Consider the following 26390-nt stretch of genomic DNA (forward strand, 5'->3'; position numbering starts at 1 on the left):
TGGTTTTCTTGCTGTCTCTATGACACTCTTTTCATTTTATTCAAAAACCTTAAATGCTGTATTTCCTCTCTAGTCTTTGATCCTTCCTTCTTCTTTCCTTCCTTCCTTCCCTTCCTTCCTTTCTTTCTCCCTCTCTCCCTCCTTCCCTTTCTCCCTCCCTCCTTCCTTCCCTCTCTCCCTTCCTCCCTCTTTCCATCTCTGTCTCCTTCCTTCCTTTTTTCTTTTTCTTTTTTTTAGAGACTCACTCTAACCCACATTGGAGTGCAGTGGTGCAGTCATGGCTCACTACAGCCTCGACCTCCCATTCTCAAGTGATCCTCCCACCTCAACCTACCCAGTAGTTAGGACTACAGGTGTGTGCCACCATGCATGGCTAATTTTTATATTCTTTTGTAGAGATGGGGTTTCCCTGTTGTTGCCCAGGCTGGTCTCAAGCTCCTGAGCTCAGGTGATCCACCCACTTTGGCCTCCCAAAGTGCTGTAATTAGAGGTGTAAGCCACCATGTCTGGCCACTCTTTTCATCTTTATACTATGCTCCCATACCTAATTCATTTCCTTAACTTCAACTATCACTTATATGCTGATGATGCCTAAATTCGTAACTTATGTTCATATTTCTCAAGTGAATTTCAGGCTTATATAGAATAATGGCTACTGACATTTTCATTTGGATGTCAAAATCAACATGCTCAAATTAAATTCGTTGCTTACCCCCTCTCTTTTCCTGTATTTCCTACTCAATGGCACTATTGCCTACCCAGACAACTTACACCATATCCTGGGAACCATCTTAGTCACTTTCCTATGATGTAAATCACACATCTAATAGACATTAGTTTATGTAGCTTCTACTTCATTAATAAATGCTTCTCATGTGCATTATCTATTTTTATTCCCATTGTCAACCACTACTTTATTTTAGCCTCTGACCATTGCTTCTATGGATTACTATTATAACCTCCTAACTAGGTTTTCTGACTTCTCAGTCTTACTTCTATCCCTCCTGTTCCCTGCAATACTTCAAGAGTCAACTACTAAACATGTAAAACATGTCCTGACGCTCCCTTATCAAAATGACACAAATGGTTCCCAAGGTCTCCAGTTGAAAGTTCAAACTCCATTGCCTGGCATAAAAGACTATGAATGCTGAAGCCCTACTTGTTTTGATACTTTATGGCTGGTGAGGCTGAGAAATAAGCCCACCCCAGGAAAATCAAATGTGGTAGCTCTTTAGAGTTACCCAACTAGATCTTGATGTTCCATGATTCTGAACTGCTTTCTGTGTCAATTCCTTTCCTGAAATTCTTTTCTTCTATCCCTTTTCTCAGAAATCCTACCCATATTTCAAAACTCGGATCCAGTATCAACTACTCTGGGAAGTTGCCTTGTAATTTCATTTCTGTTTAGATGCCTCTTCTCTGTTCTTCCATAGTTTTTCTTGAGTCTATCTTTGCACTCTTCACACCATACTTAAATATCAATTTACTTCTCTATGTCATCCCATTAGGCCACCGGCATCTTTAGGAATGGCATCAGACCTTGTAGATCTTTGCATCTCCATCACCTAACAATGGGCCTGGCACACGACAGTTGAAATGTTTCTTGAGCAAAGTTGAATCAATTCAGCATCAAAGGTAATTAATGTTTTAGTGACATACATATCTTAGTAGTACAGGACCATCCACCATAATCACTAGACATAGCATGTTTTAAAAAGAATAATCATTTTACACATGTAGAACACACTGAGAAGGGGCACAAGAAATACTGGGTAACACAAAACCTGTTCCTGGGACTCCCAGTATATCTCAGATTCCAAAATCTAATGGCATATGGAAGTTTCTTTCCTCCATTAGAAAATTCCCTAGTCCTGGTTTGTGATAGGAGAAGGGCAGGTAGAAAATGAGACAGGAGATGAGCACTGAAAGGAAAGCAGGTATCCTCCAGAGGGACGTGGTCAAGCATTTTGCTGATGGTAAATGGAAAGAGCATTTAGAGCTACTTTAAGGAAGCCATCTGTGTGCATTTCCTAAGAAAAGATCTGCTATATCATCTTGTTCTGAGTTCTATCAGCAGAATAAACTCTAACTACACATTCTATCTACAAATCAACCTGCAGGGGAGGAAGTATATCCTGATGTGATTTTTCTTTTTAGTTCGCTTTCCTATGCTGGACAACAATTTGTAAAACTATTAGGCTGAACAATGAAATTGCAACTTTTCAAGGTCAAAGTGGTTTGTAAAAATCAGCAATTTCATATGGCTCAAAAAAATACAGAAAACGTAGCTATCTTTATAAAACAAGTAAAATTGTCAACACCTTAAATCAGGAGGTCCAATCTTTTGGCCTCCGTGGGCCACACTGGAAGAAGAATCGTCTTGGACCATACATAAAAAAATACAGTAACACAGCAATAGCTGCTGAGGGTTGGACAAGCTTGGCTTAAATGAACTCATTTTCACTTACTATATTAAAACGAGTCAGGAGGTATAATGGATATAATGCTTTTGGATTCCTTTCCTCGGCAGAGTAAGATGCACTTTCTACATGTAGATAGAGATAATTTCTTGTTGCCACCAACTAAAATACTGCTTCAGGAGAGCCGGGAGGCATAGATGAGGACCAATGGACCGATGGGTGGATTCAGAGAAAAATACATTATTCTTATTTTGGTCAAATATCCATTCAACTCTTGACACTCAAAGTGTAGTCTGTGGTTTGGTGGCAGGTGCATTATCAAAGCGCTTGTAAGAAATGTAATGCATTTGGGCTTCACTCTGGAACTACCATATCAGAATACGCATTTTAACAAGACTCTCCACCCACCATGATTCTGAGAGTTCTTAATATTTATGCAACATGAGTCAGACCATTTATTCTCAACTTAACATTGGAATCATCTGGGAATTTAAAACAATATTGATTCTCTGGTTTCAGAGAAATCAACCTTGGAGGTTAAGATTTAATTGTTATAAAGAACAGTCTGAGTGTAGAAAATGCTATAAGCTGGAATGATAAAATAACCATTACATCTCAAATTGGAACCAGGTGATTTAAATATACAGAAAAAGTTAAGAACCATAACTCTAGATAAAAGTTTGGGAGAGAAATCCTAAATTTCAGGGAAATCTCAAATTAATATTGTAAAGTAGAAGAACTTTTCACTATAACGACACATGTATACTGAGAAGAGGGTTAGTGCTGCCATGAAAAGTAGTCAAACAAAGCAAAACATAAAACTAAATGTCAAGATGTTTTACAGTTTTAAAAATCGAAAGTGATAGGTATTCAATAGCCTGTCAAAATGAAATAACAGCTTCCCTTTGCTTATAGGACTGTGATCTACACAAAAGAAGTATATGAAGAAAAGCAAGGAAAAGTAGAAAAAATAGGGAAAGATATGTTGCTTTGATGATTTATGTATGAAAGTCAAAAAACAATTTGAGTGAATGATAAATGAAACACTAGACCCTTAATCTATCACTACAGACTTGGTAACAACAACAACAAAAAATACAACCTTAGAAGTATTCCAGGGAAAAGGCAGAATAAAATTCTAACATTTTATCTTGGGATGAAAAGTATTATGATATCTTCAGAAATAAAACGTTGAACACAACAGAAATAGAACTGAGACGAGGCATGCCATAGGACTTCATTCAAATTATATCTGTTTTAGTTCTTAGAAATCAATCACCTTGCAGATTTGTACTTCTGAATTAATCATGTTCTGCAAACTGCTTAATGTTATCAACTTTGGTACACCATCTTCTGACTTAATAATGCAGCCTTTCAGAGTTCAGGTTTCATAAAATTCCCAGCAATAAGAAGAAATGATAAAAATGCTATCACATGTATTAGACATTATGCTTATTTGGAGTGCTGACAGTTTAAATAATATACACAATTAAGAAATTAAATATTTTTAAAGCAAACCTTAACTCGATCAAAGGGAAGAAACTTTAAAGGAGTCAAGAGATAATGTAGTTTTTGGTACTTTGATAAATCTCAGTCAACCAATTTCAAATAATGAAGTGGAATCAGGATTTCAGAGCTTGAAATAATTTTAACATCTGCAGTGTAGCAGAATGGCACAATTCAATTTGCTAGACTGACTTGAATCTGGTTGAAGACTTTACTTTTCAATTAAAAATCCTGCCATTGATTCAACTTGCAAACCTCTTCTCAGCTCTGGGTATAACTTTATCCAGTTCACATCTTGAAGACATTTACATTTCTAATTAGGAAGTGAGTGCCAGTTGGAAGCAACCTAATCAAATGTCAAAGAAGACATTTAATAGTTGTACCTGCTAAAAAATATAGCTAGGTCATTTTTTTAAATGTAACTCTTTTAGTAAGCTACTAACAGGATTTGAAAATCCAAAGAAAATGTGGTTTTAAATGCATACAACCATTACCCACAGAAATACAGATGTTTAAAAAATACAGCTGGGTGTGGTGGCTCACGCCTGTAATCCCAGCACTTTGGGAGGCCGAGGAGGGGTGGGTCTCTGGAGGTGATAAGTTCTAGACCAGCCTGGTCAATATGGTGAAACCCTGTCTCTACCAAAAATACAAAAACTAGCTGGGCGTGGTAGCTTGCACCTGTAATCCCAGCTACTTGGGAGGCTCAAGCCAGAAAATCACTTGAACCCAGGAGACAAAGGTTGCAGTGAGCCAAGACAGTGCCACTGCACTCTAGCGTGGGCAACAGAGCCAGAAAAAAAAAAAAAAAGAATACATTCTAGGACCCCCTTAGGACCCCCTTACAGGTGAATTAAATCCACATTTCTAGAGAATCCAAGAAGTCTCAAAAACTCTTAAATCAGATTTTGAACAAAAACTACAGTGTAGCCCTGTAATTTTGAGAATACATGCCAAGGATTCTGACAACACTGAAATACACAAGAGAATTAATGCATTGTGATTTTCACAGAAAGGGCTAAATGGAAATGAATGCACAATTACATGAGAAAAGGAAATGTCACTTTCTAATACTTTAAGTATACTCAGCTGTTACAGAAAAGGTGAAAGAATACAGGAGGTATAAATAAAATAGCTTATCATGGTATTTCCCATGGGAAGTTTGATTGTAAGAGATCTATTCTGTGAAAGAAGACTACCATGTTATTGTTAAAGACTTGGAATTTGCATCAAGGCTAAATATATTCACATCCCAGCTCTGCCATGTGCTAGCTAAGTAACTTAACCTTTTTGGACCTCCTTTTCCTTGTCTAGAAAGCATAGATAATAATAGACCAACTCAACTCAGGGGTATTGTGTGAAGTAAAAGAGTTAATATAGGTATATATTCAATAAACATTAATTAATTAATATAGGTATATATTCAATAGGTAAATACTCAATAAACATTCTCCTTCCTCCTCTTCTTCTGCCACTCCTTTCTTTCTCACTCCTCTCCTTTCTCTTCTTTCTCCTCTTGTTTTACACAAAAAGAAGAGATAGATAAACTATTTGATTATAATTACACATTATTCTAAACTTAATATTATAAACATATAACTAGCAATATTTCAGTTGGGGATAAAATGATGTCTTTTCATAAGATCTTCTTATTATTTTTTTAAATTTAATTTTTGGTGTTTTTTTTATGGATGGGGTCTTGCTATGTTACCCAGTTTGGCCTTGAACTCCTGGGTTTAAGCAATCCTCCTGCCCCAGCCTTTGGAGTAGCTGGGATTACAGGCCTATGCCACCACACCTGGCTCTACATTGGATCATCTGCATTTTTAGAACAAGCCATTTCAATGGTCAATCAAAGATTTATCTTACTAAAGAGACCTAAATTTATAAGCTATCATTCTGTTTCAATCTTTTCATGTTCCTTTTTCCAAATTATTTAGAGAGCTTAGACTTTCCACTCAACTTTGAAGACTAATAAAACTTCTCCAATCAAATAACTATTCTGAAACTTCAAGAGGCTCTAACTGGACCTAATTTAAATGTATCAGGAAACTCACTGCACAAGTGAAGATTCATCAAGAGTGACTTAGCAGATTGTAACTCAGTCTGGGTCCTCTCAATGAGAAACCCTGTTGCGTGACTTAGGTGTCCAGCTGCTCAGAAGTATTTTATGCTTTCATATCAAAGATGAAAGAAAAATCTCCCTGAAACTGAATGTATAATCATGTCAGCAGTGGATTTCGCTAAGAAAATCCACCACTTTAACCCATGGAAATGACCCAGAAACACTCAGAGAGAACGTAATATAGTAACTGAAAAAGACAATGTAGGGTAAGTCAGTCACTTGTTTCTAGCTATTTATTGACTACTTAGAAAAATGACAACCTTTTTCTAGAAAAGTACAAACACCTAAATAAAAATGCTTTTAAGAACAGCCAATTAGTCACCAAAAAAGTAACTATGTGAAATGACAGACCTGTCAATCTGTTTTATTATTGTAACCATGATATTTTCTATATGTAGTTCCATAAATTCATGTTGTAAACATCAAATATACATAATAAAATTTATTTTAAAAAACAGCTGTCCAATTGAACCTATAAATTAAATCAAGAAATCAAATGTGCTAAAATTCTTTGCAACAATACAGAGAAATTTACAAAATTAATTAGCTTACATGTTTTTAAAAATCAACCTCAGTAAATGTTAGAAAATATTAAATTAGGCATACTTATTCATTATTACCTCAATCTTGCAAAAATGTTTATTAAACTGTAGTAAAAGGACAATTCTGAATTGTTTTCAACATGCTTAATTAACTCATGAAGTTAGATTTACACTGGTAATCCTTCCTGCATCTCCACATTCCATAAAATAAAAAACAACAGCACACTAACTTAGTAAGGATGCAGTAAAAAGCAATGTATGACTTCCTCTTAAGCACTCTTTGGAGGAAACATTTATCTTAATAGTTGTCAGGTTGGTCTGTTCTAATTTCACTTGAATGTTTTTTAGGAAAAGTGCTTTATTAACAACCAGAGACATAAAAAGAATTTGAAGTCTTATTGCGATATTTTGGAATTCTCATGAATGCTTGCTGCATATCAATTATGTCAATATCTGAGAATCCAACGGTTGACTCTCTAGTATACCAAAAATCCTACAGTTAACTCATAGGATTTGCTTAACAATTTCTTAGCATCATAAGGCCCGGATTTAAGAAAATCTTCAAAGTTTTATGATTCTTTGATGGCTCAAACAAAACTAAATATGTTCACTGGGATAATTGGTAATATTCTAGAAAACTCTTTATCAAAGTATGTTCCAAAAAGCATTAAGACTATGACATGCTACTCATAAAAAAAGTATTGGACGTGTGCAGTTGCTCACACCTGTAACACCAGCACTTTGGGAGGCTGAGGCAGGCAGATCACCTGAGGTCAGGAGTTTGAGACCAGCCTGGCCAACATGGTGAAACCCGTTTCTACTAAAAATACAAAAATTAGCTGGGCATGGTGGTGGGTGCCTGTAATCCCAGCTACTCAGGAGGCTGAGGCAGGAGAATCACTTAAACCCCAGAGGTGGAGGTTGCATTGAGTTGAGATCGTGCCACTGCATTCCAGCCTGGGTAACAAAGAGTGAAACTCTGTCTCAAAAAAAAAAAAAAATGTTAAGAGCAGTGGAGAAATGCCAGTATTCTTTATAATCATCATCTTGAAGATTATTCAGGATGCATGTTCTCTGAAAACAGAGATTTGTCTAAGCCTTGTTCACTCCTGTAGCCCCAAGTCAGCAACAATGCTTGGCAATAAGTAAGCATTGAACAGAAATCAATGAATGAATGAATGATCAGTTCTCCAGCAAGGAAATTTCTTTTTTCTTTCACCCTGAGTCTCTCATATCTATTTGATCACAAGAATTCTTTGTTTTTTGCTGTTAGCAGCATAGAATATTTTAGGTAAACAAAATAAAGAAAGAAGGAAAGAAAGAAAGGAGAGAGAAAGCATAGAGAAAAATCTAACAAATGTACATATAATGACAACCCATATTAAGATTTAAAGTAAAAGCAAAGTCTCTTGGGGACTCCTCCCCAGTTCCATTCACTTCATACCCCATCTCGTCCCTCAAAATGAGGTAACCCCAACACTAGGGCTTATGTCCACATGCTACTAACATCCTCCTCTGGGAAATTCAGAATTGAAGGATTGCTAAAGTCCCTTTAAGCCCTAAGATTTTAATTTATTTCTAGCTAATATATATTTTGCACATGGTCATTTGTAAATCTATCCACTTACTAAATTAATACAATGATGAATAAGAAACGAATGCAACAAAACACCACAAAACAGATGCAAGACAATGAGAAATTGATATAATAATGGTATTTATGAACAGACTAACTGCTCTCTTGTTCAGATGGATTGATATAAACTCTAAAGACATACATAGATATACACAATGTTCTGAAAAGGCATAGAAGCATTAGCTACTTAACCTAAACTGAGGGATTTAGAAACTATTCTCTACTATTATAGAGAAAAACAAACCTAACAATGTATATATTGGATTTTGACTTACTCAAGAAATTACCTAGGGTTTTAAAGACAAACCATGCTTAGATCAATGTCAAAACATGCTCCCATTTACATAACAGATGCTGCCAAGAAGAGGACATCCTTTTCCTGAGCTAAATAAACAATTACTAATGAAGATCTCTTCTATTAAGACCCAGTATACATGGACCAACACAGTTTAAAAGGAACAAGTTCTGGGCCGGGCATGGTGGCTCATGCCTATAATCCCAGCACTTTGGGAGGCCGAGGCAGGTGGATCACGAGGTCAAGAGATAGAGACCATCCTGGTCAACATGGTGAAACCTCGTCTCTACTAAAAATACAAAAAATTAGCTGGGCATGGTGGCGCGTGCCTGTAATCCTAGCTACTCAGGAGGCTGAGGCAGGAGAATTGCCTGAACCCAGGAGGCGGAGGCTGCGGTGAGCCGAGATCACACCATTGCACTCTGGCCTGGATAACAAAAGCGAAACCCCAACCCAAAAAAAAAAATGACTAAAAAAGGAACAAGTTCTATTTCTAAAAACGTAATCAATGTCGCTCACTATATTGTCTCAATAAAACTATTTTTCCCTAAAATTTTTGAGTACCTTTATAGATATTTCTAAATTGTCTTGGAAAACCTTTAAGTATGTTGCCAACAAGACATTCTTTCAAGTATCTAGTTTTTGTTCTTTGCTTCGAAGAACAGATAAAAAGACCTACCCAATGTATTTTCATACGTAGGGCTCTGCTTCTTAACTTTATGCGTAGAAGGTGCTGACCAAGCAGACAATTTAGTGAAACAAAATTGAACTCAATACATGTAGCTGTGTAGATAACTACACACAACTAAAATACAACAAGGAGTAGAACAGCAAAGAATACCAAGATGTGTGGTTGAATATTCCACTTTATCAGTGGTAATTGGTGTCACAGAGTTTTACAGACAAATACAAGGATGAGGATTTCATTTCACTTTCAAGCCAACCCAGTGACTTCTTCACATGTTAAATGCCAACAGAGAATAAAACACAACCTCACCTTTTATTTAGAAGCCCATATGGTCTTTCTCATACCAAAATAAATGAAATGAATTCATAGCTAAAAATGTTTATGAAAGAAAAGTGTCAATTCCTACCTCCATTATCTTTTAGATGTAGTGCTATCTTGGTATCATCTGGAAGAGAAATTCAAAGTTATTATAATAGAAGAGGATTGATTTCAAAGGAGCACAAATCTCATGACTAGTAATTGTCTACTAACTGCCTTGGTTGGAACATGACTAGATTTTGACAATTTATCCAGGTAATTTCTAGAACAATGACAGCACGTCCTTGCTTTACATTAGATAGATCTAAAATTTCCTAAAGAGATTGTAAAGTCAAGATTTTGGTAACATCTTGAATGATTCTTAAGATCTACAAGAAAAGTAAACACTTAAAACTTAAGATGCAACTATTTTTAATTCCCTAAAATCACTTATTGTAATTAGAACCTATAGTTATGATCTTATTTATTCATTTTTATAAATCAAGATCAAGGACATTCCAAATTAATTGTGATACTTAAGATCTGTCAATATTTACAAGTTCGACTCCAAAAGTTAAATGTTTATTCATTGCTAGAAAAGATGACCAAAATTCTATATAAAAAGATCTTATCCTGACCAAACAAAATATAGGCTATATTTGTTTCAGTGACTATATTTGACTTTAAAGGGCAAGGTTTAAATTATAGGAATATTTTCATGGGCTTTAATATAATAATCCAAAATAATATGGATTGAAATATAATGTTGCTTATGAAAGCAGTAAAATGCACTTAGCAGCTGCCCTTCACCCTACTTTATTCCAGTTTACCTTATAATATCAAATTAAATTCCAATTAAAAGCAAAGGTTCCAAATTTAATTTAATTTCCTATTCAAGCCAAAGAAAGCAAGGCTTATAACAATAAACAAGTAACATCCCTTTATCCCCCTCAAACCTGATTTGTGACCAATCTCATGCTTCTGCCCACTCCCTCCCGGTGGTATCATTCAGAATAGAAAATTATCATCTGTTGGGTAATACACCTTCTTCCTCCTGAGCTCTGCCCAAGCATTAACACTGTCTAGTATTTCTGCCTTCCCTAGAAGAGGATATATTTTTTAAGGACAATTTCTATGACACATGCAGTGTCCCTGTATAGGTTATAGACTATACAGACATATTTTGTTGACTGCATTCTGGAAAACATTAGAATTACATATGAATAGAACTATCTATTGTTCAGAATCAATGGAAATTTTATAGGCATTTGCCTTTCTAACCTGTGATTGTGAAGTTGGATTTGTTTACTACAAAATTTAGCCATATAGAAAGAAATCTGTATTTATTTTCTAGGAAGGAGAGGACAAGAAGCCAGAATCAGTGGTAAAAGCCATATCTTAAAAAAAAAAAAAGGCACAGTGTATTAAAAGAATCCCAGCATATACCTTTAGTTCATAATAATGTTGTCCTTTTCCCCCTTTAGAAATCCCTTAGAAATCCTGTTTGCCAAAAAATAACTTTAGAGAGATCTAGAGAGTAGGAGCGATTCCAGTGCATGTCAACACAGTGATTTTTCCTTCCTTCAGGAAAAAAAAGCAAACTATCTGTTGGGCACCTTCTGTTGGGAGGCTGGTGGGGAGCTGGGAAGTCACTGCTCTTCTGGTGGTGGTTAAGACCCTGAACTGGGTGGTTGTTGCTCGTATGGTTGTGGTGGTTGGAGAAGAAGTTTCCGCTGGTTCTGTATTCTCACACATCTTCTCCTTTGACTAGTAAGAGAAACGAAAAGGAAAACAAATGGAGTAATCACATGTCTACTTTAAGATCTTACATCAAAGAAGCTGGGCTGTAAAGCACAAAAGCCTCTCACATCAAGACAAGGAATAAATTACTTTTGCATAAGACTATATTTATGATTTTCCCAACTTACGAAGTTTACAAAATAGGAAGGAGAAAAAGACGGATGTAACAAGGCATTTCCATTTTTACATATTTAGGTTTCATCATTTACTGCTGTTAAACTTTCACATTACTGTTTATCTTGCCCTAAATTTTACATTGGTATATTTAGAAAAGACGCACTGCAAAAGGGAAAATTTATACTAGAAGAAAAACATGTGCATAAAGATAAGGTTTAAAACATACTCAGGTTTGTGAAGAAAGAGTACATTCCTTTCCTATCAAACCAAAAATGCTAAATCCGAAATATTTGCTAACTTCCCCATACTACTTCATTGTTTCAAAAATCATCTGTCGCGAGTTGATCGAATGTCTAAAATTTTGTTTTCCTTTATGAAATGTTCAAAACCACATAAGAAAAGGATTGAACAGAACTCCTGTAATCACTCAGTCTATCTTCTTCCTAACAGAGCTACATTGAAAACATCAGGAAAAGGGACATACTGCCCTTGAAACTTTTAATTTGTGAAAAGAAATCCTACAACCTTCACTGGTAACAATCTCTAACATCCAAACTTTTATAGCTTAGAAGTTGGTGTTTCTTTTTTTTTTTTTTTTGAGACGGAGTTTTGCTCTTGTTACCCAGGCTGGAGTGCAATGGCGCGATCTCGGCTCACCACAAACCTCCGCCTCCCGGGTTCAGGCAATTCTCCTGCCTCAGCCTCCCGAGTAGCTGGGATTACAGGCGTGTGCCACCACGCCCGGCTAACTTTTGTGTTTTTAGTAGAGACGGGGTTTCACCATGTTGGCTAGGATGGTCTCGATCAATTGACCTCGTGATCCACCCGCCTCGGCCTCCCAAAGTGCTGGGATTACAGGCGTGAGCCACCGCGCCCGGCAGAAGTTGGTGTTTCTATCCATCTTCTGTGCCTCAATGGACTCCCTCTCACTGGTAGGCCTTGAATAGAAAATAATTATACAGCACATGAGTGGTTCTCATCCCACATTTTAAAATTATTGTTAAATAAATAGCTTTCTTAAACTTCTCTCATCAGTGGAGCGCTAGGCACCTTTCCCCTTGTTAATGAAGATTCCTGAGACAGCCTCCTTTCATCAACAGGATATATAACAGGTTTGCTCTCCACTTCAAGTCCAAACATACCAGGGTCTCATTTAATTCCCCAAATTCTAGTTCCTGCACCTTCTGAGCCCCATTAATCTAATGATTTCCTTTCAGATACCACTTTAGTTGCCATCCCCACACCCTGGACCATGTCTGTAGTGGAAAATGTTTCAGATCTGAAATCGTAAGCTGAATTATCCTTTTTCAATCTATCCCTGCACCTGTGAACTCCAATTCTTCTTATACTTTGGTTACTTAGAAAGCCTAGCAAAATGATTTTTTTTTAGTTTCTTTTTTTCCCCATCACTTCAACCTCTCATTTCAATAGCTCCAAGCGTCTTGCTCTCTTTTTTGTTTTGTTTGTTTTTTTCTACAATATCTTTAAAGAACATACCCAATATGGTAAAAGATCTGCCTTTTCTCTGCCTGCTCCAGGGCCAGGCACAGCTGGAGAATAACCGCACAGACCCGCCACGGGGGTTCCACAAACTCATCTCCCGCATCCTCAGCCAGGCTGTCTATACCACTTGGCAGCACTGCTGTGTCTTGCTAATCTCCTCTCCCATTATGCTCAGTATGAATTTCAAACTCTCTCCATTTACTGAAAACTGCAATCCCGTCGTAATTCTCCCAGTTTTATACCTTTCATTTCCTTGATAAAGAGACATGATCAGCAAGATTTCTTTAAATTTTTTTGTGAATCAGCATACTTACTTGACTCTGGGCTGACCTATTCTTTTCTTTGTAATAATGGATGGGGACCTTTCCTTACAGCCATTCTTTCAACCTATGTCCTAGCCCAACTCAGCCCACCTTCACAGGTATTGTGAATTTGCTCATGTGATCATGGTCCTTTCTCTACAATAATTCTCTGCTGGCTTCTTACCAACAGCACTTAAAGCTACACAAGCGTGCCTAATCTTATTTTGCAAACTCAGTCCTTTCTCTTCTCTCAGTGCATCCTGACATTATAGTGCTTTCCCTCCATTCCTTCACAGTCATATTCCAGAGAGGTCAGTCTGCCTTGGTCTTCTCAGACTTCCAGCTTCCCCATTTATGACAACCTTGCTCTTTTCTAATTCAACTGAGATGAAATTTCTCATACCAGTGTTTCTAAATATGTAAGCAGCTTCCTCATCTTCCATGGTGTCCTACTGATACCTTCTCAGTCCATGGTGCAGATGTACACTCTTATTCTTGGTCTCTACGACACACATTCTCCTCAATGTTCTGATACCTACCTCACAACTCCATCTCAATTTCCTTTTATTTATGTCAATACCTTAAGTGTTGGGGTACTTCTTATGGATCATTCTTGATTTGTTACTTTATTCTATGCATTATCTTTTGCAATGTCCTCCACACCGATGACTGCAATGAACATCTTTATGCTGATTATTCATAAATCTGTATTTCCAGTCCACATTTCCCTTTTGTATTTCAGGCCCAAAAAGTCATCTATTGACCAGGTGTATGCATGTGAATGTCACAGACATCTCAAACTCAAGAAGCCTGGATTGGAACTTGCCATATATTTTTCTCTCCTTGTGTTTCTATTGTCAATGAACAGGACCTAACATTCAGTAAACAGGATCTAATGTTCAATAAACATCCAAACATTTAAGGTAAAATCCTGACTCAGATTGCTTTTGGCAGTAAAGGCAGACTAAGAAACTAAATAGCCCTCCTGTTGCAAAACAAATAGATTCTAAATAAAACTTGAATTTTAAAGCATTAGAATTTACAGGAAGTAAAGAATATCCCCAATGGTGCCTTTCCATTGTCTATTCCATTCCCCACTCAAAAAATAAAACAAAGCAAAAGCTATGTGCTATAAAGACAGCAGGAGCTGTATACATTTAGGGAAGTAAAAGAGCAGAGTTTGCCCTGAGGTAGCCAAAATCAATATTGCTCTGAAGAGAACAAGCCTTGTAGCAGAAGTAGACAGGGGAGATAAATCTGAACTTCTCCTCCTCACATAAAGGCAGAGACTTATGGTAACCCAAAAATCCCGAGGATCCCATCATCAAATCCTCTTTGGTGGAAAGCACCACCTATTTAGATGTTAGAATAGGAACAGACAAATACACACTAAGAAAGAAATAAAAATAGCTGTCTGACAAAGACAGCAAAAACAATGAACAAACTCTTTAGATCACCAAAACTTTAGATAATGGGATCATCCAATATGGAATATATAAAAATCATACATGGAATATTTAAAATCATAAAAGATAAAATTTAGAAATGCACTGTTCACAGGAAACTATAAAATACTTGGCAAATTTAATAAGCGTCAAATTTAAATTTTAGAAATGAAAAATAAATTGGTTGGAATTTCCACTTCAATGAATAGACTATATAGAACATTAAACAAGATGAAGGGAGAATTAATAAACTGGTAAACGTATTGGAAGAGATTGCCCAAAATACAGCACAGAGAAATAAGGAAACAGATTACATAAAACAGAGGTTTAAAAATATGAGAAGATGAAAATGTCAAGCTCTCAAAGAACTAAGAAGGTGAAAATAAAGAGAATGGAGAAGTATAGCTGAACAGCACATTTATCAAGTTTGACACCCAACTAACAAGAAAACACACATTTTTCTTGAACACACATAGACCATTTGTACAAATTTCCCATGTACTAGTTCATAAAAAAATTTCCAATCAACTTTAAAGATTATAGCATGTTCTCAGATGATAACTCAATTAGTTTAGAAGTCAATAGTAAAAAAGGTAAATGTTAAAAGTCTCCATAAATAGGAAATGTGATGTAATTCACAATTCCATGTATTTCCAATAAAAATGTTAATAAGATGCATTTATTGATGAATTACAGATCTTGACAAGGCGAGTCTAAAATTTATATGAAGGACAAAAGTCCTAAAATAGCCAGAACACTTGTGAGGAATAAAAAGTAAGGAGATTTGTCCTGTAGATAGTAAGATTTCCTATAAAACAATAGTAATTAATAAAATGGGACACTGATCTAGGTACTGAGGGAGCTTCAGAAGAGGAGGGGCCAGAAAATATACATAAAAGAGGCGGCTTTGCAAGATATTGCCCACAGAAAGGCTTATTTAATAAATGGTGCTTGAAATTTGGCTATCCATCAAGAACCCCCCCCACAACAAAACTGAATCTCTATCTTATATAATACATAAAAATCAATCACAAATGGAATATATTTTGATGTGTAAGGCAAAGCTTTAAAACATTCAGAAAAACAATTTATAAACCTAACACCTAGATGATATTTGGTAGAAAAATTCTTTTAAACAAGATCCACAGACATATAAAACTCATCATAAAAATAAAAGATTGATACATTTGACACACTAAATTGATAATTAATGTTAGTCAAGTAAAATCATAGAGAAAATTAAAAGAGAAACAAAATTTGGGAGAAAACATATGGACTCCCGTTACATATATATGAATACGTATATGAATTATATTCTCAATCTTTATGCATATACAGATATTCATTTTCAACATTTTATATTGTAATGATTATATGAAAGAAATGACTGTCTCAAAACACAACTATGGCTTTGTCAATAGATATTCTTTTGAACTACATTATTAGATAATTGAAGCGAGATGGATGAGTACACACTGCTGTCACTTCCTGAATGAATGTCAAGAGGTTGATTAAAACTGTGCTGGCAATACTGCATTTAAAGTGCAAGAATGTTCTTAAGAAAATGTATTTCTCAAGATCTTTTTTTTTTTTTTTTTTTGAGATGGAGTTTCACTCTTGTTACCCAGGCTGGAGTGCAATGGCGCGATCTCGGCTCACCGCAACCTCTGCCTCCCGGGTTCAGGCAATTCTCCTGCCCCAGCCTCCTGAGTCGCTGGGATTACAGGCACGTGCCACCATGCCCAGCTGATTATTTCTCAAGATCTTTATGAGACATGCCCCCCAGAAAATGAATTTTAAAGAGCCTTAGTAACCACGGATCTAATAGTTTTTAAAACAGCATTTGGTATGACTTGCTTTGCTAAATAAAAAAATTTTTTGTAACTCTTAATAGTTTTAATTCAAAATTCTTACCCTAAAACTTAATGAAGGGAGAAGAAATACATACTTTTCTTAATAAAATTTATAGAATATCTTTATATGATCCTGAAATTATAGTATAAATACAATTCGCCAAAAGCTTTTAAATGGGTTAAAATTGTTTCTGCAATGCTTGGTCAAATCACTTCACCGCATCCTTATCTCTACCATGTTTCCCTCAGAGTTGATATTATACCATTTCTCTATGCCAACTAACGTTATACAATTTCTCATTTATTATAGCACGCCAATTTGCTGCAGTTTTCCACCCCACACAATACCACTGGTCTTGCTGTTTGAACTACAAAGAGGAACACTAGCTTGGTACATCTGAGTTAAATAGCAAGCGTTTAAGAGAACTGGTCTTTACTCATACAGATTCCAATCCTGGCACTCCTCCCAGCCACTAACCTGACTCTCCAAGAATCCACACTCCACCCTTCCCCACAAGCTCCCCTCACTCCTTCCTTTTCTTTCCTTGGTAATGTGAGGGTACTGACAGTGCAGGCACTGTTCTTCATAGAACGAATATGAGAACATATTGAGATAACGCATATGAATAGTTAAGCCCAATGTCTGTATATAGTTGAGGCTGTAGCAAGTTGCCACAATGCTAATGAAAATGGTATCTAATTTAACAAAAATAACCAGCAGTTATTGAACCCCTAATAAGTACAGACATTGGGCTTACAGAAGGATTCTTCTCTTTCATTAAGTTTTAGGGCATGCATATTGAATAAAAATTATTATCAGTTACAAACACCGGTCCCAGGATTCTGTCACAATAAAGCATGTGTACCTCTTCAGGGCATCCACTGTCCACCCAGTCCTGCCGATGACGATCAAATCCACTGGAACATCTTCAAAGAAGACCACATTGCAGTTCAGAAAAGAAAGGATGGGGTGCAGGGTGGTGGACAGAAATTAAAAGAAAAAGATTAGTAAGTAGTTCATTCTCACATTTTCAGTTTAGCATAACATTAACTCTTCTATAGAACTGGCAACTGGAGAAGCAGTGAAATATTTAGAGGGTTATTAAGTAATCACTCCCTCCTTGAGGTGTCACTGTTAGGATCACACATGGCAACAAAATCACCATTAAGGCAAAGCGCACAGTACAGAATACCTAGATACCTGCACACAGATAAGACCAACTGCTATTCTATGAAGTGGATTTTCTTTTACTCTGTATTTTTTTTCTCATCATTAAAACAAATAAATACAGGCTTTTTTTTTAAATATAGTATTTCATGATTTCAGGTTCATTCCTTCATTCAAGACCCACCATCACACAAACTCTTCCTCTATTGTGCAGTAAAATGTTAACTTAGCAGTTGTGGGGTTTTCAAACCCTGCATGTTCCAAAGAAAAGACTGGCCCTTGACCTTCTCTTGAGGGGTAACCTCTCATCTCCTGGACTATCCTGCCTATTAAGAGTGTCTACCATTGGGTCTTGTGCTATGTGGATAGTTTATGCTGACAATTTGATTTATTGTGAATGTCTGACTTTATTTACATGGCCTAGGACCCTGGGCCATTCTGAAACAGTTTGACTCTTGGGAGAGCTGAAAACTGGAAAAGATTAGTCACAGGGGCATTCTATCCCAATGGATGAACCCTTAATAAAAACCCTGGAGACCAAGCTTGGGTGAGCTTCCTTGGTTTAGCAATACTTGTTGTCTGTTATCGTACATTGTCATTGGAGGAATTAAGTACTATCTGTATAATTTCACTGGGAGAAGACAACTGGCAACTTGTACTGGTCTTTCCTGGATTCCACCCTATGTGCATTTCACCTTTGCTGATTTTAACTCATCTCTTTTTCCTGTGACAACCTGGAGTATACAGTTTTTCTGAGTTCTGTGAGTCTTTCTAGTGAATCACGGAACCCAAGTATCTTCTTGGGGACACCCAATTGCACTAGAAATACATCATGTCTAAAAGCATCATGTTACTAAGACTTTGTTCACTCATACTGTCTTCCTTAACTGAAATAATTTTCTGTCTTCCCTACCTACCCTTACAGAGCCCAATAATTCTCCAAGACCCAGAAATTACTATCCAAAGTCTGATAAAGCATTGCTACCATAGTTATTCCTTTTAGAAGATTTCAGTTATCTATGGTTAACTGTTGTCTGAAAATAAGTGAGTACAGTACAATAAGATATTTTGAGAGAGGAAAAGTTATATTCATATGACTTTTATTACACTATATTGTTATAATTGTTGTACTTCATTACCAGTTTTTAATTTCCATGGTGTCTAATTTGTAAGTTAAACTTTATCATTGGTATGTATATACAGGAGAAAACATAGTATATACAGAGTTTGGTATTATCCATTAAAAGTCTTGGAGAAGGGGGGCTACTGTATTGCTGTGATCACAACTTACTTTAATATTATTTCCTCCTTTATGAAAAATCTCATGTATTTATGTCTTAATTACCAAACTTAATTGAGAATATTTGAAACCTAGGGTCTTATATTGATCATATTATCCAGTATATCTGACACAGAGTATCTTTTTCATGTGAAAAATTCCAACTATTTTGTCAGTCCACTGACATTTAAGACATACATTGACCCTCAATATTAATATATAAACAAGTCTGATACACTTTGGCTGTGTCCCCACCCAAATCTCATCTGGAATTGTAGCTCCCATAATTTCCTTGTGTTGTGGGAGGGACTTGGTGGGAGATAATTGAATCATGGGGGCAGTTTCCACTGTACTATTCTCATGAGAGGGAATAAGTCTCACAAGTTCTGATGATTTTATACAGGGTTTCCCCTTTTGTTTGGCTCTCATTCTCTCTTGTCTGTGCCATGTAAGACGTGCCTTTTGCCTTCCACCATGATTGTGACGCCACCCCAACCATGGGGAACTGTAAGTCCATTAAATGTCTTTTTCTTTATAAAGTTCCCAGTATGGGATATGTCATTATCAGCAGTGTGAAATGGACTAATACAATATATCTAAATATAATATATAAAAATCCATTTAATTAAGTTACTCTAAATAAATACCTATATAGTTTTCAAAATAAATGAAAACTGTTCAACTTTTCCCTTATATTTTCTTACAGTGTTACAAATTTCTCACAGTGTTACTTTGTAACCTTTTAAAAAAATTTTAACTTGTTTTGCCAAGAGTCCACATGATAGCTCTTTCTAATCCTTGCCAGAGATTATGTACCACGGGATGAACAAGCATAATTTAATTCAAGTGGAATGTGAAAACAACCCTCCTGTCAACAAAATGGACCGTATCTCTCATTCTCTCAGACGTGATCCATTGAAGTTAAGCTATTTTATGCCTACCATCTGTACTGAACAAGCTTAAGTGTGGAGTAAACATCAGTGTGGGATTTGACATCCCAAATTTGAGAATCCCCAGTTGGCCAACGCCATCTCGGGTTACCCAATGAGATTCTGATGAGTTGTGTCTAATTCCAGATGAGTTAGATGAATGCTCCTTCCTATATTTTCCTTTCGAGTGTCTAAACATTGAAGAATGTACGGACATTCTGTTTTGGAAGATGGGGAGGTATCAATTTTCTACCAAAAAAAAAAAAATTTCTTGGGAGCCACCTGATTTTTGTTCCATTGAATCATAACCGTAATTCAATGGAACAGAACTTTCTTTAAACATGATTTGTATTCACTTATTCTGTTTCAAATATACCCAAAGTCAATGGGATGTACTAACTTTTACCTTATATTTTAATGAGACAGTGCCAAATCTTAAATTTGCATATCAACTGAAATTTTATCTTGGAATTAGTCCTTTACATTGTTAAATTAATCCCAGGGAAAAGCACAGAAATGCAGTTTGCTTGATTTATTAAATAATCACCAAATTATGTTGTGTGAAATTAGGTTCTACTGAAAATATGAATCAATTAAGTAATTCAACATTGATTTATTGACAATCAATTTCTTAATAATTGAAATTTACTAAGGGCTAGAGCAGAAAAAACAGAAACGCAAAACAAGTAAGAGTTGGTTTGAAAAGGTCATGCTTTTTTGTAGCATATAATGTCTTAAAAATGAATAAAACTGGATCCTGTCATTTTAGCATTTGTTAGAGCCCAGTAATCTAAATAGCATCCAAAATCAATTATAAGCACAAGAATGTGTGTGTGAGACAAAGTTGTATAAACCACTAAAAAAAGTCACCTTTATATTATTTCTGCATTCTAAATAAACCAAAAATCGCTTTTGAGAACACTTTCCTGTCTCCGCTGAGCTGCTCTGTATATGCGCTTGTGTGTGTGTGTGTGTGTGTGTGTGTGTGTGTGTGTGTGTGTGTGTGTGTGTGTGTGAGCTTCGTGTGTATGTGTCTGTGTTTATAGCACAATCACATTAACCATGTCACTCTCCAGCACATTGTTTTCCAACATTTTTAACTGTTATTCACAAAAAGGATCTCCCACATTGCAATCAGTCACCTGGGATTCCTGTCCAAATGAAAATTCTTGGGTCTAACTGAATAAGATTCTCTGACAATTGGGACCCAGCCATGTTTATTGCAAACAAACACCTTCAGGGCATTCGTACCACACTGACTTCCTGTACAATATGTTCAGGCCTCTTGCTCACTCCTGTAGCCTATGCTCTACAACCCATTCGTACCCTCCTTTTGCTCTGAGAACGGCAAATCTTTTTCCCTTCCATGAAGGTTCTATGCTCTTTCACGATTCTGCCTTTGAAAACACTATTACATACAGCTGGCCTACCCAACTGGCAAACCCAAACCAACTCAACCCCAATCTCCTCCAAGAAACAGCTCCTCACCTTCCACCCAGCAGAGTCAGCAACCCTTGCTCAGAGATGCCCCAATACCAAGTGCAAACGTCCACTATTATACTACAATTAGTTGCTTTTGAGTTTATCTTACAAAGCTTTCAGGTTAGTTAGTATTTTGGCTTGGGTATAAAATAGGTGTGTGATCTTGTTATTTTTCTTTTTCCTTTTTATTTTTGAATGATTTATTGTATGTCAATAAATTACTACTGTATATATTTACGGGGTAATATCAGATAATATGTGATACGATACATGTATGCAATGAGAAACGATTAAATCAAGCTAATTAATATAATCATTATCTCAGATACTGATCTTTTTGTGATGAGGACGTTTGAAATTTACCCCCTAAGCAATTTTGAAACATATACTAGACTACGTATATAATACACTATAGTCATAGTATACAATATGTGATATATATGTACAGTGAAAATATACAAATACTCAAAAGATACAATATGCTATACTGTTTTGTGCAATAGATCTTAAGAAATTTATTCCTCCTGTCTAACTGAAATGTTGTGCTCTCAAGTTATTTTTCCTTTCTAACCTGTTTCCTCATCTGCAAAATGAGGTGGAGGAGGTTACATAAGGATTAAAAGTTCAGTATTTGTCTAGTAAAGATTAAGTAAATGTTAGCTGGTTTAATATCTAATTATACCTTTATACCTAAGAATACCTTTGGTATATGGTATGCATGTACCAAATTTGACTATCATAGAAAAATGAATAAATGAAGTTTTCACTTCATAGACAGGATTTAGAAAATGTCTAGGAATTAATTCTATGTATCATATTAATGTAAGATGTGTTTTATAATATAAAGTTCCTTATCATATTCTGGAATTAGTATCATAGAATATTATGAGAGAAAAATATACGTTGCTCTCACATATGGGCCAAATCTTTATTCAAAATGGACAGAAATTACATGGTTTTGTACATATTTCTCACATAATTGATTTCAACAAAATATGAAATCCTAACTAAAGTTTTTCATGTTTTTATGTCCAAGTTATTCTCTTCTCATAATTATCTAATTCCAAAACAAATTAATAGAGAGCTATATAGTACTTCAAATTAATTATACTAATTTCCACTCAATTTCAAAGGTGTGTTGATTTCAAAGCCCCCAGGGAATGTATTAAGAGAATCCCATTAAATAAGGCAGCCTAGAAAACAAACAACATTCTCCCAGTTTGTGGCATGTATCAATTCAGCAGATAAAATTTATGTCAGTTTTGGGGAAAGAATTTAATAAATAGGGATTATTTTACAAGTGTAATATATTCATATGTAGGAAATAGAGTAAATATTAAAATATTCTTCCAATTTGTCATCTCATTTTAAAAAATACTTATATTGGGTCAGGCACGGGGGCTCATGCCTGTAATCCCAGCATTTTGGGAGGCCAAGGGAGGAGGATCTCTTGAGCTCAGGAGTTCAGGACCGGTGAGAGTAGCCTGTCAAAACCCTGTCTCTACAAAAAATAGAAAAATTAGCCGGGCATAGTGGTGCATGCCTGTAGTACCGGCTACGGGGAGGCTGAAGTAGAAGGATTGCCTGAGTGAGGAGGTTGAAGCTGCAGTGAGCCATTATTATGCCACTGCACTCCAACCTGGCCAACAGAGCAAGACTCTGTCTTGAAAAAAAAATCATGTCTTATTTGTCTCTCCTCCAAATAATGGGCAAAAAAGGCATTTCCATTACTTTTTAGCTGTTATCCTATCTTGAAGTGCTAGAATTTCCAACAAAGAAAGTGATTTTTGTAATTGGCTTTGCATGCTGGAGTTCTTCCTTCCTGTGAATGTTACCTCCTGGTATCTAGTCTGATTTCAGTTTTGGAGTCTGTAGGATGGGAAATAGGTGACACTGGTTAAAGCTACAATATTTAGTCTTATCTGGAAATAGGTGATTCTTCTCATAAATCATTCTGATTAAAAGCCATGGATGATGTCGGCAAAATGTCCTTATTTGTGCATTTTCAGGGCTTTACAGAAATTACAAACATATAAAAAGGTAGACTGAAATACAAGTTGAAATTGTGATGCATAAAAACACAGCCAATTATACTTTGGGACAATCCACTAAGCCCAGATTAGAAAACAGCAATTCTAGCTAGATTATTAAATACTTTGGTATTTATTTTTTGCTTACATTTAAAAAATTTCTTAGCATGCTACTTAGAATGGGAAAGAAAATGAAGTATTTATTCTTTTGAAAATAGTTAAAACTTGCTGTATTTGACTCTAAAGACTTGACTGATTTGTTTCCAATACTATTCTCACAGTAAAATCCAATTTCTAACTTTGCTACCTGTGTAACTTTCAAGTGATGCCAGTACATATAGAAATATGCTGGCTAAGGGAGTTTTAAATGGTGCAAGTTTGGCTGAGGACTGACTTACACAATCCTTCTTTACAGAGCATTGCAGCTTCATTAATTTCACAAGTTTAAGTCCCTCGCTTGGTTATTGTGCTTGTTACATTTTTAAAAACCAGCAGTTGCGGATATAGTGAAATCTGAAATTCCTCAGTGACTTTCAGTGCAGTTTCACCTGCGTCAAGTGGAATGGGAACGCAATGGCAACATAAAGTATGAGATTTCTGAAATCTTCAATTAAAACTGCTTCAAAATAGAGGCTTTGAACCCCTTTAGAATAAATAATACTAAGAAGTATATTTAACATTGTGTTTGGGTATTTACATGCATATCTGTGTATACATACTGAAGCTAAATATTCATTGCAATGTTTTTTTTCTCGTTTCATTTTTCTAAAGATCCACATAAAGCACAGATATGTTTTCTATTTCATTATATTTCATTAAAAAATGCTGGTGGTAACCCACTGGGTGAAAATGCTGAACTGCAACTCTCAATTTGAAAAATACTGTACGATAAATAATTTGAAATCTAAATAATATGTATACTTTAAATAGCATTGGCTGGTTTTAAAAATAACCATTTAGAAAGAAATTGACAAAAAAATTAAAAACAAACTACAATAGGAGTATCTCAATGCTAAGAGAGTGTTAGTTTTACGTTCAACCTTGTCTTTATTTAATGTATATTTACTTAAACCAATAAATTAATCAATTAATTGAAATCACAACATGTAATAGCTTGCTTTTCCAAGTTGATATTAGAGTCCAGGCGTTTTCCTATGAGGTACATAGTTATGTTTTGGTACATATAATGTATATGGTCAGATCAGATTAACTGGCATGTCCATCATCTCAAACATTTGTCATTTCTTTCTGTTAGGAACATTCAGTATTCTCCTTCTAAATATTTGAAAATACATATTATTGTTAATTATATTATGCTATAGCATTATTGTTAGCTACATTGTTATTATATGTTATTATATGGGTTATACTGTAATGTAGTTCTATATGGTTAAAATCATTGTAGGATGATATATTCATATGTAGGAAATAATGACATGTTGACAAATTATAATTGCATCACCCTAAAGTGTAATCCTACAGGATTACATCATCCTACAGGGGCATATAACATTAGAACTTACTCCTTCTATCTAGCTATAATTTATGTTCTTTATATCCAAATCTCTCCCTTTCTCCCTCTTTCACCTACTCTTTCCAGTCTTGAGTATTCATTTTTCTGCTTTCTATTTCCATAAAATCACCCTTTTTTATTTTAAAGAGTCTACATATGACTGAGAATGTGTGGTATTAAACTTTCTGTTCTGGACTTGAAATAAGTCAAATACTTAATATAATGTCCTCCAGTTCCATCCATGTTACTTTGAATGATAGGATTTCCTTCTTTATAAGGCTGAGTAGTATCCTATTGTGTAAATGTATTACATTTCTTTATCCATTGATCTGTTGTTTGACAGCTAGGTTAATTCCATATATTGGTTATTGTGAATAGTGCTGCAGTAAACATGTGGGTGGAGATGTCTCTTTAATATACTGGTTTCCTTTCCTTTGCATCAGTGTCTGATAGCGGGATTGCTAGATTATCTGGTTTTGAAGGAAGACAAAGACTGCAATTAGATAAATGGTTTTGTTTCTTCTAATTGTGTATAAATGAATGAAATATTGCATTTTTTTAATTTAGAAAAAGATAATTATATTTATTGTTACATTATTTCTAAGAGTAAAATTAATTATTTTTGTAGATTTTTGGCATCTATGATTAAAAGTGACTATTCCCTTAAACAACACTGCCATATTTCCGCTTAACTAAAAGTATAACTTCAGAGTCTTGTGGCTAGGCAGAAAACTAGCACATCCTGAAGAATTTGGGAGCATATTGCACCATATTAGAAAAAAATGTCCAACTTTGCCACACCTGACTTTCTTTTTAAGTGCAGGCACTAAGAACAATGGAGCCTCTAGCCTTGAATTAACAATTAACAATTAACAAGCTGATTAGTAATTTCCAAAATGCTTCTGGGGTACTTCCAGAAAAAGCCACATATAACATGGCTATACTGGGAAGAAAAGAGGGAAAAAGCGCAAGTTACTAACACTGTTTGAACATGAAATGGTTGACATGAACCATATTCAACAATTGTCTGTTATGTAATTCTCACCTCAACTTGACCACTATTTCTGAAAATTTTTCCCATTTAACAACTGCAAAACTTGAGGTTCTATTATTTAGTGGAAGGCACATGAACTTGAGAATTGCATGCATAAAACTGGGGCCGGCATCTCTCTCTCTGCCATCTATTGGAGTTTACTGCGAGCTACCTACAGCAAGCTGTTATTTGATAGTCATTTTCAGTAACATAGAGATGATGAAATCTATCTTTGCTGGGTTTGGGTGTATATTAACTGAGATAATGTAGACAAGGCACTCTTTTGGTGTTTTACATAGAAGGTGCTCAACAAATGTCAGCGACTTTATCGTATACCCTTCATGGCACCTAGCACAGGTCAAGAAGGGCTTACAAGAAGTGCTTACTGAAAAAAGGATATTATAATCTGACACATACCGAAAATCTA

The 26390-nt window shown here is 35.6% G+C and overlaps 1 protein-coding gene across 1 annotated transcript in view; it reads right to left on the reverse strand.

Annotated features, from left to right (window-relative positions):
* The window catches only part of PLXDC2 (plexin domain containing 2), a 425653-nt gene that overhangs the window by 44417 nt on the left and 354846 nt on the right, over positions 1-26390 (reverse strand). Inside the window, exons 10-12 of the mRNA XM_032243929.1 lie at positions 17396-17456; positions 11126-11276; positions 9619-9657 (exon numbers count right to left, since the gene is read on the reverse strand). Of these exons, the coding sequence (XP_032099820.1) occupies positions 9619-9657; positions 11126-11276; positions 17396-17456 (251 nt within the window). The remainder of the gene's footprint in view (positions 1-9618; positions 9658-11125; positions 11277-17395; positions 17457-26390) is intronic.

The sequence above is a fragment of the Sapajus apella genome, unplaced genomic scaffold (assembly GCF_009761245.1).
Source record: "Sapajus apella isolate SASKATOON/1434 unplaced genomic scaffold, GSC_monkey_1.0 scaffold53, whole genome shotgun sequence".
NCBI lineage: Eukaryota > Metazoa > Chordata > Mammalia > Primates > Cebidae > Sapajus > Sapajus apella.